The 15,214-nt window shown below is 30.7% G+C and overlaps 1 protein-coding gene across 6 annotated transcripts in view; it reads right to left on the minus strand.

Moving 5' to 3' along the window:
• Positions 1-301: 301 nt before the first annotated feature.
• The window catches only part of LOC114331259 (G2/mitotic-specific cyclin-B3), a 77,420-nt gene continuing 62,507 nt past the window's right edge, over positions 302-15,214 (minus strand). For all 6 annotated transcript variants that reach the window (XM_028280768.2, XM_028280764.2, XM_028280765.2 and 3 more), the window contains 2 exons: positions 13,631-13,805; positions 302-11,399 (listed from right to left, as the gene is read on the minus strand). In XM_028280768.2, coding sequence (XP_028136569.1) covers positions 11,239-11,399; positions 13,631-13,805 — 336 coding nt within the window. In that variant the 3' untranslated portion in view covers positions 302-11,238. The remainder of the gene's footprint in view (positions 11,400-13,630; positions 13,806-15,214) is intronic.

Here is a 15,214-nt window from a genome sequence, read left to right on the forward strand (position 1 = left end):
TCCTTTTCTTCCCTTGTAAATTGATGTATGAAAGTATTGTCTAATTTCTTCGAGTTGCTCCTTATCGCCCAATATTGTAGTTGCTACACATTGTTCCATTCTGATAGATATTCATCGTCGTTACCGTAAATTGCTTGAAATTTTGTCACGTCACAATCAACCATTATTGTTCATGATTGAGCAAATTTTTTTGCCCTTTTAAGTACACCTTTAGATCCGCACTCAATTCCAATCAAGCTGAAATTCTGTAGATTAAAAATTTTTCAATGCAATACATTTCTGTGATATTAAGAGCACAAACTTAATTTTTCGTTTTTTTTTTATTTTTTTTTTGTTTATAAAATATCTTACATTGAAATTATTTATATATTTTATTTTTCATGCATTAGCCCTCTACCAAATTATAAATCTAACAAAATATATCGAGAATTAGGTGGTTGTTAACCAAATAGAACAATGCGCCTCTTTACAAAATTTTTAAGTTGTGAATGTTTTTGTGGGTTTTAGAAAATACTAGTCTTAATTTTATTAATTTTGTTACCGAGTGCAATTAAAATAATTTTGAAATTATTGTTAGGGAAATTCTAAACAGTTGTTTGTAAAGTTTTTCACGTTTAAATCGAACAACATGTGATGGGGTGATGGGACGAAAATAGTTCACTGGAAATAAAGTTTCACCACTGGCTCTTGTAACGGTCCACCCGTTATAATATCATTTTTAGCGCTTTAATTATTTTTATAATTATTTTCTTTTGATCGCTTAATTAATTTCTTTAATTTTCTCGTAAAGGACCACTTACGTGACGTCACACGTCGACGTCTACGGAACACTTGTCGAATCGTTCCGTGACATTTATTTAATTCATGTTCTGTGATCGTTTGAGATGCTCCTCTTGGAAGGAGAGAGGCATGTTCGTTACTTGACTTGTGGCTGTAAGATGGGTAGTTGGTACCATAAAATGGCGGTTGATTTCTATCATAATTATTTTATTTAACATCCAGCAATTTTAAAGTGAAGTGAAAAGTTACCACAAATGGTTTTCTGCAGTAGGGAGACATGTGGGTAACACAACTCCTTCTGGAATTTTAATAAAAATCACCGCCATTTTGGAGAAACCACGACGTGAAGTCGTAGCCCCTTTGACCACCTAGGGAAACCATTACAGCCACAGTCAAGTCACTCTGGCAGTAGTCACTTGGGGAAACAAGTTTTTTTTTGGGGCATTCCGACTCCTTTTCGTCTTGGCACCTGGGCCTAAACGAGTCATGGGGTCGCACCATCCTGGTGCTCATTTTCGAGGATGCAACCGCAACCTCTTTAGGAAATCGTTCGATAAATGGGTTTGTTTGGGAACATTTAGTGATGTGTTTTTAGTAACTATTGGTTTTTTTTATATTTCAGACATTTGATTAATGCACTATGTTTGTTAATATTTTTTTTTCCAATTTAGCTTACATTTGGTTTTTATTATAACATATTTGAATATTAGTGTATTTGGTTCCCAAACTATTATCTATGGTAAGTTACTTGTGTGCACAAGGTAATCATGCCTAGACAATTAGGGTTTTATACTTTATTATTGGTTTAATATTTATTTTGTAATATTACTTGCTTGTTTCCCAAATATTTATTCGCTTTATTCCATTTGTTCGGATAATTTAGGTCATAGTTTCAGTATTTATCTTAGCTTCATTTTTATAACTTTTATTAATTAATTTTGCTTAATTCATCATTGGATGTTCTCTTCGTCAGGCTTTTGCCTATTTATTTATATATTTTTCGGGTTTTAATTTAGTTGTACATAGCAAGCGTACTATAACCATTTGGTAAAGAGGACTCATGTGAGTTGTACCCTATATGTAAGTAAGAGGTACTTATATAATTTTGTAACAGGTAACATTATTGTTGTTATCTTAGATCGATATAACTTTTGTATTACTCAAAGATTGTCAAAAATCTAGGTAGTTATTTTTAATAAATATTTATTTATTTTGTATATCATTTATTTTTATTATTCCTTTATGTTCATGTTTACTGATTTAATATAGTTAATATTTGACAGCAGTGTAAGATACCTGGGAGAGTGATCGAATATCATTTTCTTGGCGCCCATGATTTGTTAGTTTTATTTATTTTGTTCTTCTTTAGCAATTACTCATCTTTATTCATTTTCAGTACATTATTCTTATTTTATTATTTCACTTTTTAGTCATCATTATCTACTATGAACTACTGTTCTTCGACAGGCATGCAAACGAGCCATAACCATCCTTGTGTCAAGTTGTTCTCTTGCATCTCTTGCTAGCCCAACTCTATTCAGTTTGCCTCTTCTCTTCACTTCTACATCCTTCCACTTTCCTCCACTAATACTACTGGCAAGTAGTATTTTTCCTACTGCGGCTCCTCAACGTAGAAGCCAACTACACTCTCTTCGTTACATCCCATCTATGTTCATTTTTGTCCCATTAGTTACTTTCTTTTTTTTCCTTACTTCTGTTGGAGTATATCATTCTTTACTTTCCCTCCAACATAAGTTCTTCTTTTTTTTTGTTTCACTCTGTTGCATTCAGTTAAATACACTAGCGGACAAAAATATTGCATATTTTGAAATTATCATGTGAAGTGAAATTTTTTTTGCTGCAATCCTTAGTCCTCCCCGTGTCACAGATTTAGGATTAATTTTGCGAATGCGATGTTTTAAAGTGTCATATAAATGCTCGATCAGATTCAACTCCGATATATGCTATATTATGGTGGCCAATATAATTTTTAAATTGAATCTCACCAAGGTAAGTATTCACTATTCTAGCGACAAGGAAGACGCCTTAGCACGAATCTGTCATATCCAATATGGCTGGCAAATGGCGTAGCATCATCAAGTTCGGTATGTCCTTTCCAAGAAATACTATTATACAGGGTGTTTCATTGGGAAACCGAAATACTTTAATGGTGAATAGAGGTCACCGAGGCCGTTCTAGGTATACTAAATTTTTTGCCCTACCGACTTTTATAACCGAGTTACAGGGTGTTTTATCGATTTTGCTCATTTCTTTCCTAAGCCATAACTTTAGAACCACCCTGTACATTTTCTTAATATTTGGTACACATATGTCTCATTCAAAACCCAAACGACCGACTTACTAATCACAAGAAAAATCCAGGTCCGGATTAACAAAAAATTATAAAGTAATTGTGACCTTAAAATAACACCCTCTGTATTGAAATTTTGAAAATCTGTTTGCATATTTGAAAAGAGCACAAAAAACCAAGTCTAATGGTTTGCTTCGATTTTTAGGCCAGAAAATTTTTTGACTTTAATTTTGAAATTATATTGAATTTTTTTAAGAACTCAACATTAAAAAGCAGGTATTATTAACTTTTAATTATAAATTATTAAAGTTATTGAATAAATACTCATTTTAAAATGAATCAATACTTATTTACTACATTGGAAAGACCCAATTATTAATCACAAGAAAAATCCAGGTCCGGATTTACAAAAAAAACATATAGTAATTGTGACCTTGAAACAACACCCTGTATATTGACATTTTAAAAATTTGTTTGCACATTTGAAAAGACCACAAAAATCCGAGTTTATCGGTTCACTTTTTGTGCAAAAATTCATTAACTTTAATTTTGAAATTAAATATATTATTCAAATTTTTTAGAACCCTGAAATTAATAAGCAGGTTTCTAAAGCACTTAATAATAAATCATTCAAGTTAATGACTAAATACTAATTTTAAAAATAATCATTTATTATTTACTGCGTTAGAAGGACTCACTTACTAATCACAAGAAAAATCCAGGTCCGTATTAACAACAAAATACAAAGTAATTGACCTTGAAAAAACACCCTGTATATTGAAATTTTTAAAATACGTTTGCACACCTGAAGAGAGCACGAAAAACTAAGTTTAATGTCCCGCTTTAATTTTTTGTGCAGACAATTTAATGACATTACTTTTGAAATTACATATATCGCAATTTTTATTACGAGTTTCCAGAGTTCTCAAAAATTTCGACATAATTTCAAAATTAAATTCATTAAATTGTCTGGCCAAAAAATTGAAGCGAACGATTAAACTTAGTTTTTTGTGCTCTTTTCATACCAATGTGCAAACGGATTTTGAAAATTTCAATATACAGGGTGTTGTTTCAAGGTTACAATTACACTATATTGTTTTGTTAATCCGGACCTGGATTTTTGTTGTGATTTGTAAGTGGGGCGTTCGAATGTCGTAAATAAGTATTGATTATTTTTAAAATGGGTATTTATTTAATCACTTTAATAACTTATTGTTAAACGTGCTTTAAAAATCTGCTTTTTAATTTCAGTGTTCTTAAAAGTATCAATATATTTAATTTCAAAATTAAAGTCATCAAATTTCCTTCACAAAAAATTAAAGCAAACCGATAAACTCAGATTTTTGTGTCTTTTCAAATATGCAAACAAATTTTGAAAATTTCAATATACAGGGTGTTTTTTCAAGATCACAATTACTTTACGTTTTTTTGTTAATCCGGTCCTGGATTTTTCTTGTGATTAATAATTGGGTCGTTCCAATGTGGTAAATAAGTATTGATTATTTTTAAAATGAGTATTTATTCAATAGCTTTAATAATTTATAATTAAAAGTTAATACCTGCTTTTTAATGTCAGAGTTCTTAAAAAATTCAATATAATTTCAAAATTAAAGTCATAAAATTGTCTGGCCGAAAAATTGAAGCGAACGATTAGACTTAGTTTTTTGTGCTCTTTTCAAATATGCAAACAGATTTTCAGAATTTCAATATACAGGGTGTTCTTTTAAGGTCACAATTACTTTTTAATTTTTTGTTAATCCGGACCTGGATTTTTCTTGTGATTAATATGTCGATCGTTTGGGTTTTGGATGAGGCACATGTGTACCAAATATCAAAAAAATATACAGGGTGGTTCTAAAGTTATGGCTTAGGAAAGAAATTGACAAAATCGATAAATTACCCTGTAACTCGGTTATAAAAGTCGGTAGGGCGGTGGTTTCCAACCTGTGGGGCGCGCCCCCCTAGGGGGGCGCGAGACTGTTGCAGGGGAGGCATGCAGCTGTAACAATTGTTTATTACAAGGAGGAAATTGTAACAAAATGTCTGAAAATTAATTTAAAAATGGGATAAACACTATTAACAAGCAAATTTTATTATTTTTCATGTATATTTTTACATGATATTGTATATTATTCTGTAGTGCATCAAATAAATTATAATATCAGTTGAGTATTTATGAAATTAGATTCAAAAATTAAGTGGGCGCAACAATTTTTTGTTTTTTTAAGGGGGGCGCAGGTACAAAAAGGTTGGAAACCACTGCGGTAGGGCAAAAAATGTAGTATACCTAGAACCGCCTCGGTGACCTCTATTCACATTTAAAGTATTTCCGTTTCCCAATGAAACACCCTGTATAGCACCGCCATATGTCGCCACCACCAAAATTAGCGCTCTGTACGAGGTTACAACTGGCATACCGTTCACTAATTCCTCTGTAGACGAAGTTTTGACAATCATGTTTCCATAAATATGGTGGGCATCATAACCCTGGATGGGTCTTCGCCTGACTGGCTACGCCCTTCCATTCAATCCTTTCTTGTGCTCATCTCCTACATTGTCTTATATTCATAGTTTTCAGGTCTTCTTCCACGTCATCCAACCACCTCTTACTAGACCTTACTTTTTTCGTCTTGCTATCGGCTTCCATTGTAACATGTTCTTTGTTTTTGTATCTTCTTGCCTCTGGACATGTCCCAGACTTCATAGTCTTTGATTTGTCACAAATCTTACAATATCGTACCTTTCATTTAATTCATTAATTTGGTCATTTTACTGATTCTCCATGTGTCGTCTTCCTCTTGCACCGGGCCATATGCTTTTCTCAAAATTTTTCTCTCGAATGTCCCGAGTTGGACTTCATATTTTTCGTCATTACGGGGCTATCCTAGTGTAAAAGTACGAAATTCATATACTTTTTTGGGAATTTCTAAAATAAAAAGTACTGTGCCAATTGTTTTGAAAATTTGCATGAGCATTTATTATAAAAAGAAGTACATGTTTGATAAAAAACAATTTTGATAAAAAAAGTATTGAAAAGTAAACGAATTATGCGCCATCTACTAACGCCGTGAAAATAAAAACATAGCTCCACTGCTGCAGTGATTGGGACTAAGGCTAAGGCTCCACGGGCAACAAATTTACGTTAGCAGTAGCCGTAAAACGAACTTAAGGTTCCGCGGAACGGAGTAGGAATAGCCGAACTGTACCGACTACAGGACTTGTGCGTAGTCGGTTCAGTTCGGCTATTCCTATTCCGTTCCGCGGAACCGAAGTTCGTTTTAAGGCTATTGCCAGCGTAAATTTGTCGCCCGTGGAGCCTTAGGCTAAAATAGATCCTGAAACATAAAATTTCAAAGTTATTATTGAAATATAAGTTATTTTCTATACCATCAACTAGGGGTTTTTTGATCGGATAAAAAATGTCAATTTGGCGGTTTTTGAAACTGAAAATGGTTTAGCTAATTTAAAAAAAAAATTTCAACACTTCCGTCATTTTTCCAAATTTTAATATTTTTCAAAAATCCTAGTTGATGGTATAGGAAATAACTTATATTTCAATAGTCACTTTGAAATCTTATGTTTCAGGATCTCTTCTCAATCACTGCAGCAGTGGAGCCATGATTTTATTTTCATGGTGCCAGTAGATGGCGCATAAATCGTTTAATTTTTAATATTTTTTATGAAAATGGTTTTACATGTACTTCTTTTTATAATAAATGCTCATGCAAATTTTCAAAACAATTGGTACAGTATTTTTTATTTTATGATGATACTGTACTACCTCCGTAACTTTGGAACCGTTCATTTTAGGATTATGCGTAGGGCCTTTTTTATTTCAAATTTAATGTAGAACATTGTTCATGCTAAGCCGCATAGTTTTAGAAATATTGACGAAAGACGTAAAAAACTCCGAATTTACCGATTTCTCCCCCCTCACCACCAAATCCAACGCTCAAAATGGTGACTTTTTCTGAACATCATGTGGACCATATACAACAATTTGGTGTTGGGATACCCAAAAGAAGTATATGAATTTCGTACTTTTAAACTTAGGGGAGTGCAATTAGAACGAAAACATGCATTGTTTCGGAAAAATTCAAACAAGCTTATATTTTTCTAAAACTTTTTTTGTTAGTTTATATACATGTTAAAGTAAAAAGTTCTACTCGCGGATTTGGCCGCTAATTGTTTAAACAATAACAATTGTTTTGTATTTTAATAATTTTAAAAATATCGTTAAATTCATCATTTTACTTTGATCAAATATATTTCTATTTTGTTTTTGATTATACTGAATCCGAATATGGCATTGCAATTTGAAAATTCTTATACAGAAGCTCTTATACAGTATGTCTGCGTAGCTAGGAACCACATGGAAAACTTTTTATATTATCAATTTTACGAAAAAAAGTTATTCTTCATAAAATGCTCTGGATAGTCAAAAATCTAAAACTAAACCATCAGATATCAAATTTTATCAATTTTATACGAGTTATGTCAAAAATATGAATTTCGTTAAAGAGTAAAGTACCTTTATATTTCAGAATATCAAAAAATGCTATTATGAAAAGTTGTTTGAAATTAAAAACTATGTTTAAATATACAATTACATTATTCTATTCGAAAAATTTTTTAAATTTTTTTTCTCAAATTACGGATACTCATCATCATTTTATTACAATTATGATAACTATTTTATTATCACTTTTACGAAAAACAGTTATTCTTCAGAAAATGCTCTCCTTGGTCTAAAATATAAGATACAACCATCAGATATTAAACTTTTTAAATTTTATACGAGGTATGTAAAAAATATGAATTATTCTTAAGAGTTAAAAGTGTCTTTATTATTCACAATACTTTAATTAGAAGGAAGTAATTGAACACTAAAACAAATTTTTTAATTCCAAACAACTTTTCTTAATAACAATTTTCAATAACTCGTATAAAATTCATTAAATTTGATGACTGCATCTTAGATTATATACGATGCAGAGTATTTTATAAAGAACAACTTTTTTTCGTAAAACTGATTAAAAAAGTTATCAATAGGTTCCAAGTTACGCAGACGTACTGTATAACAGCTAAAAAAAATTTTTTGCTGAACATTTACAATTGTTGAGGTTTATTATTAAATGTATTTTAGGTCAGTTTTACAGAAAAATTTTGATCATTTTATATAAACATTTTTTTAGCTGGTAATTTTCGGTTTTTGTATTAAATTTTTGTTATCTTTCTTAATTTTCTCAAAAACAAATAGTCTATTTCATTTCTAAAGTGAAATAATTTAGTGCATTTTAAAGATTACATCCTAAGCTTTAAAAAAGCACTTTAAAACTGTAATAGATCTGTCCAAACTTGAGTAATACCGTCTTAAAGTGGTGGTAATTCTATAAAACTACGAAGATTTCAAAAATTACATTTTTTAAGACGTCATAATATCATTTGAATTAAATTTTTAAGATTTTTTTTTAATGAAACAGCATTTAGTACGATGCTTGAAAAGTAAGTTGTGCAAAATTGAGGGTTTTATAAGAAAAATTGTATTAGTTACACATTTTTAAACAAAATTCGTAAGGCTCACTTTCCGCCCCCACCGTACTTATGCCCATACATTTTATTTCTTTTTATTATAACCATAAGATACCTTAATTTTTTCTTTTAGGTTCAATTTGTAAAATTTCATTTGATCCATTAGTTACAGAATTACATTAAAAAACTCAACCGTGCATTTCGTCGTACGCTAGTTTACAGTGCACCAATGTTTGTGAGAAGGGTGACTTTAGCGTTATAAATAAAAAATGATAGAAGATACAGATTTAATTTTAGAAAATTCTTTATATAAGGTTTTTTTTTGTAAAATTTTCTGAATTTTTCAATGGTCAAGTCAGTTTTGTTCTAAAATTTATATTTTCGGAGTTATTTAAAAAATACATCAAACTTCGAAGTTCATTTGTTTAATAAAAAATGAAGCACCCACTTCTCGAGTAGAACTTTTTAATATGTTGTTTATTAAACATTTCCTAATGAAATTACAAAAAGTTCTATCTTGTTTGATTTTTTCCGAAGTGAAAATCTATAGCACTCCCCTAACTAGGATAGCCCCTTAAACAGGTTTCACAACCATAGTTTATTACGGGTCTAATCAATGTTGTGTATATAGTTACAGTTGAGTCCACGATTCTTTACCCGTGCGTCATTAATACCTTGCCAGATAAAACACATACTTTTTTTCTAGCATCATTCTCTTCCACGCATGAAACTAAAGACAATCCAGCTACCGCCTGTTATTAAGTAAAAACGCATGTTATTTTTATGAACGCTCTAGACTCAGTATATTGAAAAGAGATAGGTACAAAAAAAGACGGTTGGGAATCGTTTCAGATTTTAAGTACAGTTGTGACGTTTCTGGTTTGTTTACTTTTGTGGATGTCAGTCTGTTGATTTTTTTGTCGAATTTTTGCATTTTTAAGTTTTTTATATTACACAAACAGTTGTTGTCACAAATAATTTTATATTGGAGTTTGCCTTTAATTTTTACAACATACAAAGCTAACCTCATTCACACAGTTAAGGAATGGTTGTGTTTAAATTTTCTCCAAAGTGAATAAAATAACAAAAAGAAAATATTAATTATACTCCTTATTATTTGACATTCTATTTATTTCATAAAGTCAAATTTTATAATATAACCCGTGATCGGAGCAGTAGCTACTTTCTGTCACTTACTGTTGAGTGGAGTAAATTTCCGACTTATTTCGTATGCTTTAAATGATGTACGGGTAAAGAACCCTGGACTCAAGTGTATCTTGCTTCTTTTGTCTAATAATTTCGATGTCATTAATCTTTAATTTATCATGGTATGTACGATTCCCACTGGAAATACGTGCATAATTTCGCGACTTACGGAATTCTTCTGATTGATTTATGTGCCCAGATATGTGAAGGCATCCACACAGTCGATGGTATAGATGTCTTTTGTGGTACTATTTTCATTGTCACGTGTTCTTTTGACCGTCATATACTTACGTTTTTTGTTGTTTAAGCCCTCTTTTTCGTGTTTCAGGATCAATTTTCTTTAGCGTTTCCATTAGTCGTTGCTTGCTGCTACTAATGATAGCTACATCTTCTGCATATGCAGTAATTTGTACTGTCTTGGTATTTATATGGCCGGTTACATTGGTTTTTCTGATAACTGCCTCAAGAACTAGGTTGAACAGCATTGTTGATAGTGCGTCTCCCTATCTCACTCCCACATTGATGTCACATAGGGGATTCAGTTCTCCATCTACTCTAACTGCGGCTTTTTGAACTTTAGGAGCTGTATTAGCATTTAATTATCTCAAACTGTCATACTTTCGACATGTGTTCTTCACTTATAATAAAATTTCATACAGAAGAATAAGTACGTAAATTCGATTTTAAAATTAGTATTGCAATAAAATTAACATATTATTAAATAACTGTTCTCCAAGTAAGTTTTTTTAAATATACAAAATTAAATCTATATTTCATAATAGTTTGTTTACTATAAATTGGTAAATTGTTTACTTTAAATCTCTAGTTATTTTTAAAACACCATTTATTATAATAAATGGCAGAGAAAAATGTACTACGAGGTATAAGGTGTAAATTTAATTCAGGCTTTATGTTGTAAACGCTTTGGCCTATTGCACCCCTGTACAATCGCTCTCAAAATCAATGTCACGTAGCTAAATGTGGGCTTCTGATTTGCGGGACTTATCTTAGAAGCGAACACAGTACAGGATCGTACTCTTAATTTTAATAATACTAAAAATACTATAACCAGTCAGTTTAACTGCAAATTCAAGTCAAATTATTGTCCCACAAAAATCACTCAAACTAAAAAATAAATAAAAATAGTACACTGTCCTTGTGGCAACATGCGATAAACGAATTGAAAAGCATGTTTTTTTATACGCTTTATACAAGACATTAAATTATAAAATCAACACAAATAAAATATTTTAAAATACATTGCTAAAACTTTTTTTTTATGTAAAATAACATCAAGCTAACATCCTGTTATTTATAGACCGTCAATCGAAGCTAAATTTACATACAAAAATAAAATATTGTATAACGTCAGTTAACATGAAATGTTTCGAAACTTTTCGAAAAAAATTTCAGAACAGCTGATTGTTTCCTAGGAGTGGTACTTTCGCTACTTCGAAAAATATTTTATGAGAATATTTGTTTCTTACTGTCATTATTTGTGATTTGGGAGGCTGATTGATACCTGTATTTAAGATAATTACAACGTCTTTGAATTCTTCTAATTTATAACCTAAAAAAATGTTAAACGTTTTATAAAAAAACATTTGATCATTTATTGCTTTTAATTTTTCATAAAGTGCTATAAAAGGTATACCCCGTTTAAATAGACAAAAAGACTTTAACGTTACAAACGTCACATCTTTGTTATTTTATTTTTAAATAATTATTTAATTTTTTTGTTAAAAAATATGACTCAGAGCAATTTTAGGCCGCTATCCCCTCCCCTACAGACAAAACATAATTTTTTAAATTGCTAATATGTACTTTTTTGTTTTTTTTTTAGTGGGTTATAATCAATATAAAAATTTCAAAAAGTTCCCACGCATAGTTAAGGGAAACACGCAAAATGTCGCCTGTTAAAATTTTCAATGTGTTTTAAATATGTATATTCATTTTTTTTCGAATCCTGAGAAAACTCACAAGTATTTTTGAAAACTTTAAACGCAGATTAAAAGGTTGCGTTATTACCGATGGCCGAAAGTCTCTTAGAATAAATAAAAAGTTTCTTTTGAATGAAATATTTGCAATTGAAAATCACACTCAATGTTCTCTTTTATTTTTACCCCTGTAACTTATTAAAATAAAAATTATAGAAGTTTTCAGAGACTTTCGGCCCTCAGCAATAAATCTTTCATTCTGCGTTTAAATTTTTCAAAAATATTTATTAGTTTTCTCAGGATTCGAAAAAATGAATACATTTAAAACACATTGAACGTTTTGACAAGTGACATTTTGCGCCTATGCCCATAAGGCTTTTACAATACTTTTCTATTTTTTGTAGACCCATAGGTTGGGTGTGCATAACCTAATAATGAATTTTATATTATTTCGAAAAAAGCGTATTTTTTTTTGAGATGGCTGCAGTTCCAATTTTTTTATTTTGTGTATTTTACAAAAAAATATATTTCTGATTTTTTTTGGTTCTAATTTTATGATTATATTTTTGGTTTTTCAAAAACCCGAAAAACTGGTTTTCTAAGGGGATTTTAGCCATTTTATAAACATAAAAACGGGTCAAATAAAGTTTTTATAGATTATAATATAATTTGAAGAAACTGGTTCCTATATAGGACATTCAAAAATTGGGCGGAACACCTTTAAACCACAAAAACATGTTTTTCAAGGTTTTTGGGGGTTTTTGGTGAGTTTCTGCGGAGTTAATAATATATTTTGAGATTAATACAACCTGAATCCATGCCACAAAAATTCAAACTGGAAAAATTTGAAAAAGAATGGTTTCAGGCCTCGAAGAGGCAAATACAATCATCGTTTATGCGAAAACCCAGGTTTTCAAGGGTTATTCGGGGCTTTGGCTGGGTTTACCCAACTTTTCTTACCTTTCTACATTATTAAACAGCAGCATGTCTTCAAAAATTTTCTAAATGATGACACCATGTATTTTCTATATTCAGAAAAGCTAGAGATTTCTTGAAACGTGCAAAAAACTGGGCTTTCAAGTTTTTTCTTGAATTTTTCTATTTTTTTTCTGTTATGTGCTATTAAATGACACGTTTCAAGGTATGTGCTTGAAAAACATGAGATGATGTATTTTCCGGTCGGGTTGGGAAATACATGCCGGGTTCTTGGAAGTTTTTACTCGATTTTTCCATCTTTTATCGCCTTTAAACACTATTAATCCGCGCATTAAAAAACCTATCTGGAAAGCATCAAACATATATATTTTTTATAAAATACACACAATAAACCATTTCTGCAACCATTTCGAAAGAAAATTCATTTTTAGGTTATGTACACTCAACCTACGGGTCTATAAAAATAAAAAAATTGTAAAAGCATCAACAATGCGTGTGAGTTTTTTTTAAATCTTGAAATTTAATGGAATCCAATGAAAAGAAATAAAAATGAAAAATAACGTTCAAGGGGGGGGGCCTTAACTGCGATAATTCTTATTTTTTAATCACATAGAACGGTAAAAAATGAAAAAATTAAATTAAATTTAATTGAATTTACTTTAAATCAAAATTAAAATTAAATTCAAATTAAGATTAAATCCGAAATATCTTGCAACGAATAGTAAGTTCTTCAACTTGACATTAATGATTAAATTGTTTTATTTTTCGGGATACTTTATTGTTTCATAAGTTCAATTTTTATTTTCTTTATTTAGAGATACATTAATTTATACATATTCCCATTTTTCTTTAATATATTCTGGGTGCTTTAGTAGGCAAAGAAGATGGGGTCAACTTAAATTTTTAAAATATCCATCAAATACTTTACCTGTATAAAATTCCAATGTTGGAGTCCAGTGGCTGATACGTTGCATCCTAAGTGCTATATAAAGAGCAGCTGATGCCAATTTGGAATCCCTAATAGTGACTGTCTCGTAATTCATTAATGAGTATTCTAGAATAAATCTAGCTAATGTCAAAACAGGCATTGTTATTTTCGCACACTAAAAAATAAATATAGCTCACATTCATATCTGAATTTAAATCAGCACAGTTTTAATTACTATATTTATTTGGAACGAAAGATACCAAAATAATAACGGCTCAGTGGATACGAATCGGTTTTTATTCAGTTGAATTTTGTCTTTCAATTCAGAACATCAAAAACATCTTTTTCAGTCGATAAATTTTTGCACATTTCGTGTAGCGCAAAGGACAAAAAACGATATTAATTTATATTTGCGATACCAGATTTTTCCATCGATTTGTAAACTAGTGATGTCATTAATAGATATAAGGAAAAGTAAAGGATCCAATACTGAACCTTGAGGTACCCCACATACAATGTTTTTGAGACTAGAGTCTGTATCACTTGCTTTAACCAGTTGTTTCCTATCATCCAAGTAAGATAGGAACCAATTCAAGAAATACCTCGAATTCCGTAGAAATTTAGTTTTTTTTTATCAAAATGCCGTGATTTACACAATCAAAAGCTTTGGCATAAGCACAAAAAACGGTGGCAGTGTGAAGATTACTGTTCAGTGCTTGGTAAACGTCATGTAGTACAGAACACATGGCATCAGTGGTACATTTATTATTTAAAAAGCCGAACTGATTTTGTGATAAAATGTTGTTTTCAACGAGAAAAGACATAAGTCGGGCTTTTATGAGTCTCTCAATAATTTTGGAGAGTACCGGTAGAAGTGCAATAGGTCTATAATTGCAAGTATTAGATTTTTCACCACCCTTATGAAGAGGAATAATGATGGCTCTCTTTAGGCACTCTGGGAATTTGCTTTTCTCAAAAGAATCATTAATTAGTGAGATGAGGACTTCCAACACATTTCCTGGGAGATTTGAAAAAATTGTTATCGATAGACCATCAGTACTACAGGTAGATTTGCTTTTGATACTATTGATTGTTTGGATCAGTTCAGCTATATCAACTGGTTTTATAAAGAATGAGTTCGATACCTTTCTTGAACTAGGGAGATAGGAAATTGGATCAAGTTGTCGCAAAATAGTTTTATAAAGAATGAGTTCGATACCTTTCTTGAACTAGGGAGATAGGAAATTGGATCATGTTGTCGCAAAATAGTTGATGTAATATTTTTACTCACATTAACAAAGTATGCATTTAGATTTTCAGGGTCTGGAAGGGAAAATGTTTGAGAAGTGTGGGTTTTATTTCGAAGATCGTTTATTATGGACCAAGTTTCTTTTACAATACTTTTAGAGCTTCCCAGGCGGTTTTGACAGTACACTTTTTTAGCTGATTTTATAAGTTCTGATATTCGTGTACCTTTGGTAGTCCAGGGTTTACGATGTTTTGACTTAATTGTAATTAAAGGAAATGCTTTATTGAAGATACAGACAAGCTTATCCAAAAAATCACGGAAAATATAGTCCACGT

This window comes from Diabrotica virgifera, chromosome 4 (assembly GCF_917563875.1).
Source record: "Diabrotica virgifera virgifera chromosome 4, PGI_DIABVI_V3a".
NCBI classification, from domain to species: Eukaryota; Metazoa; Arthropoda; class Insecta; order Coleoptera; family Chrysomelidae; genus Diabrotica; species Diabrotica virgifera.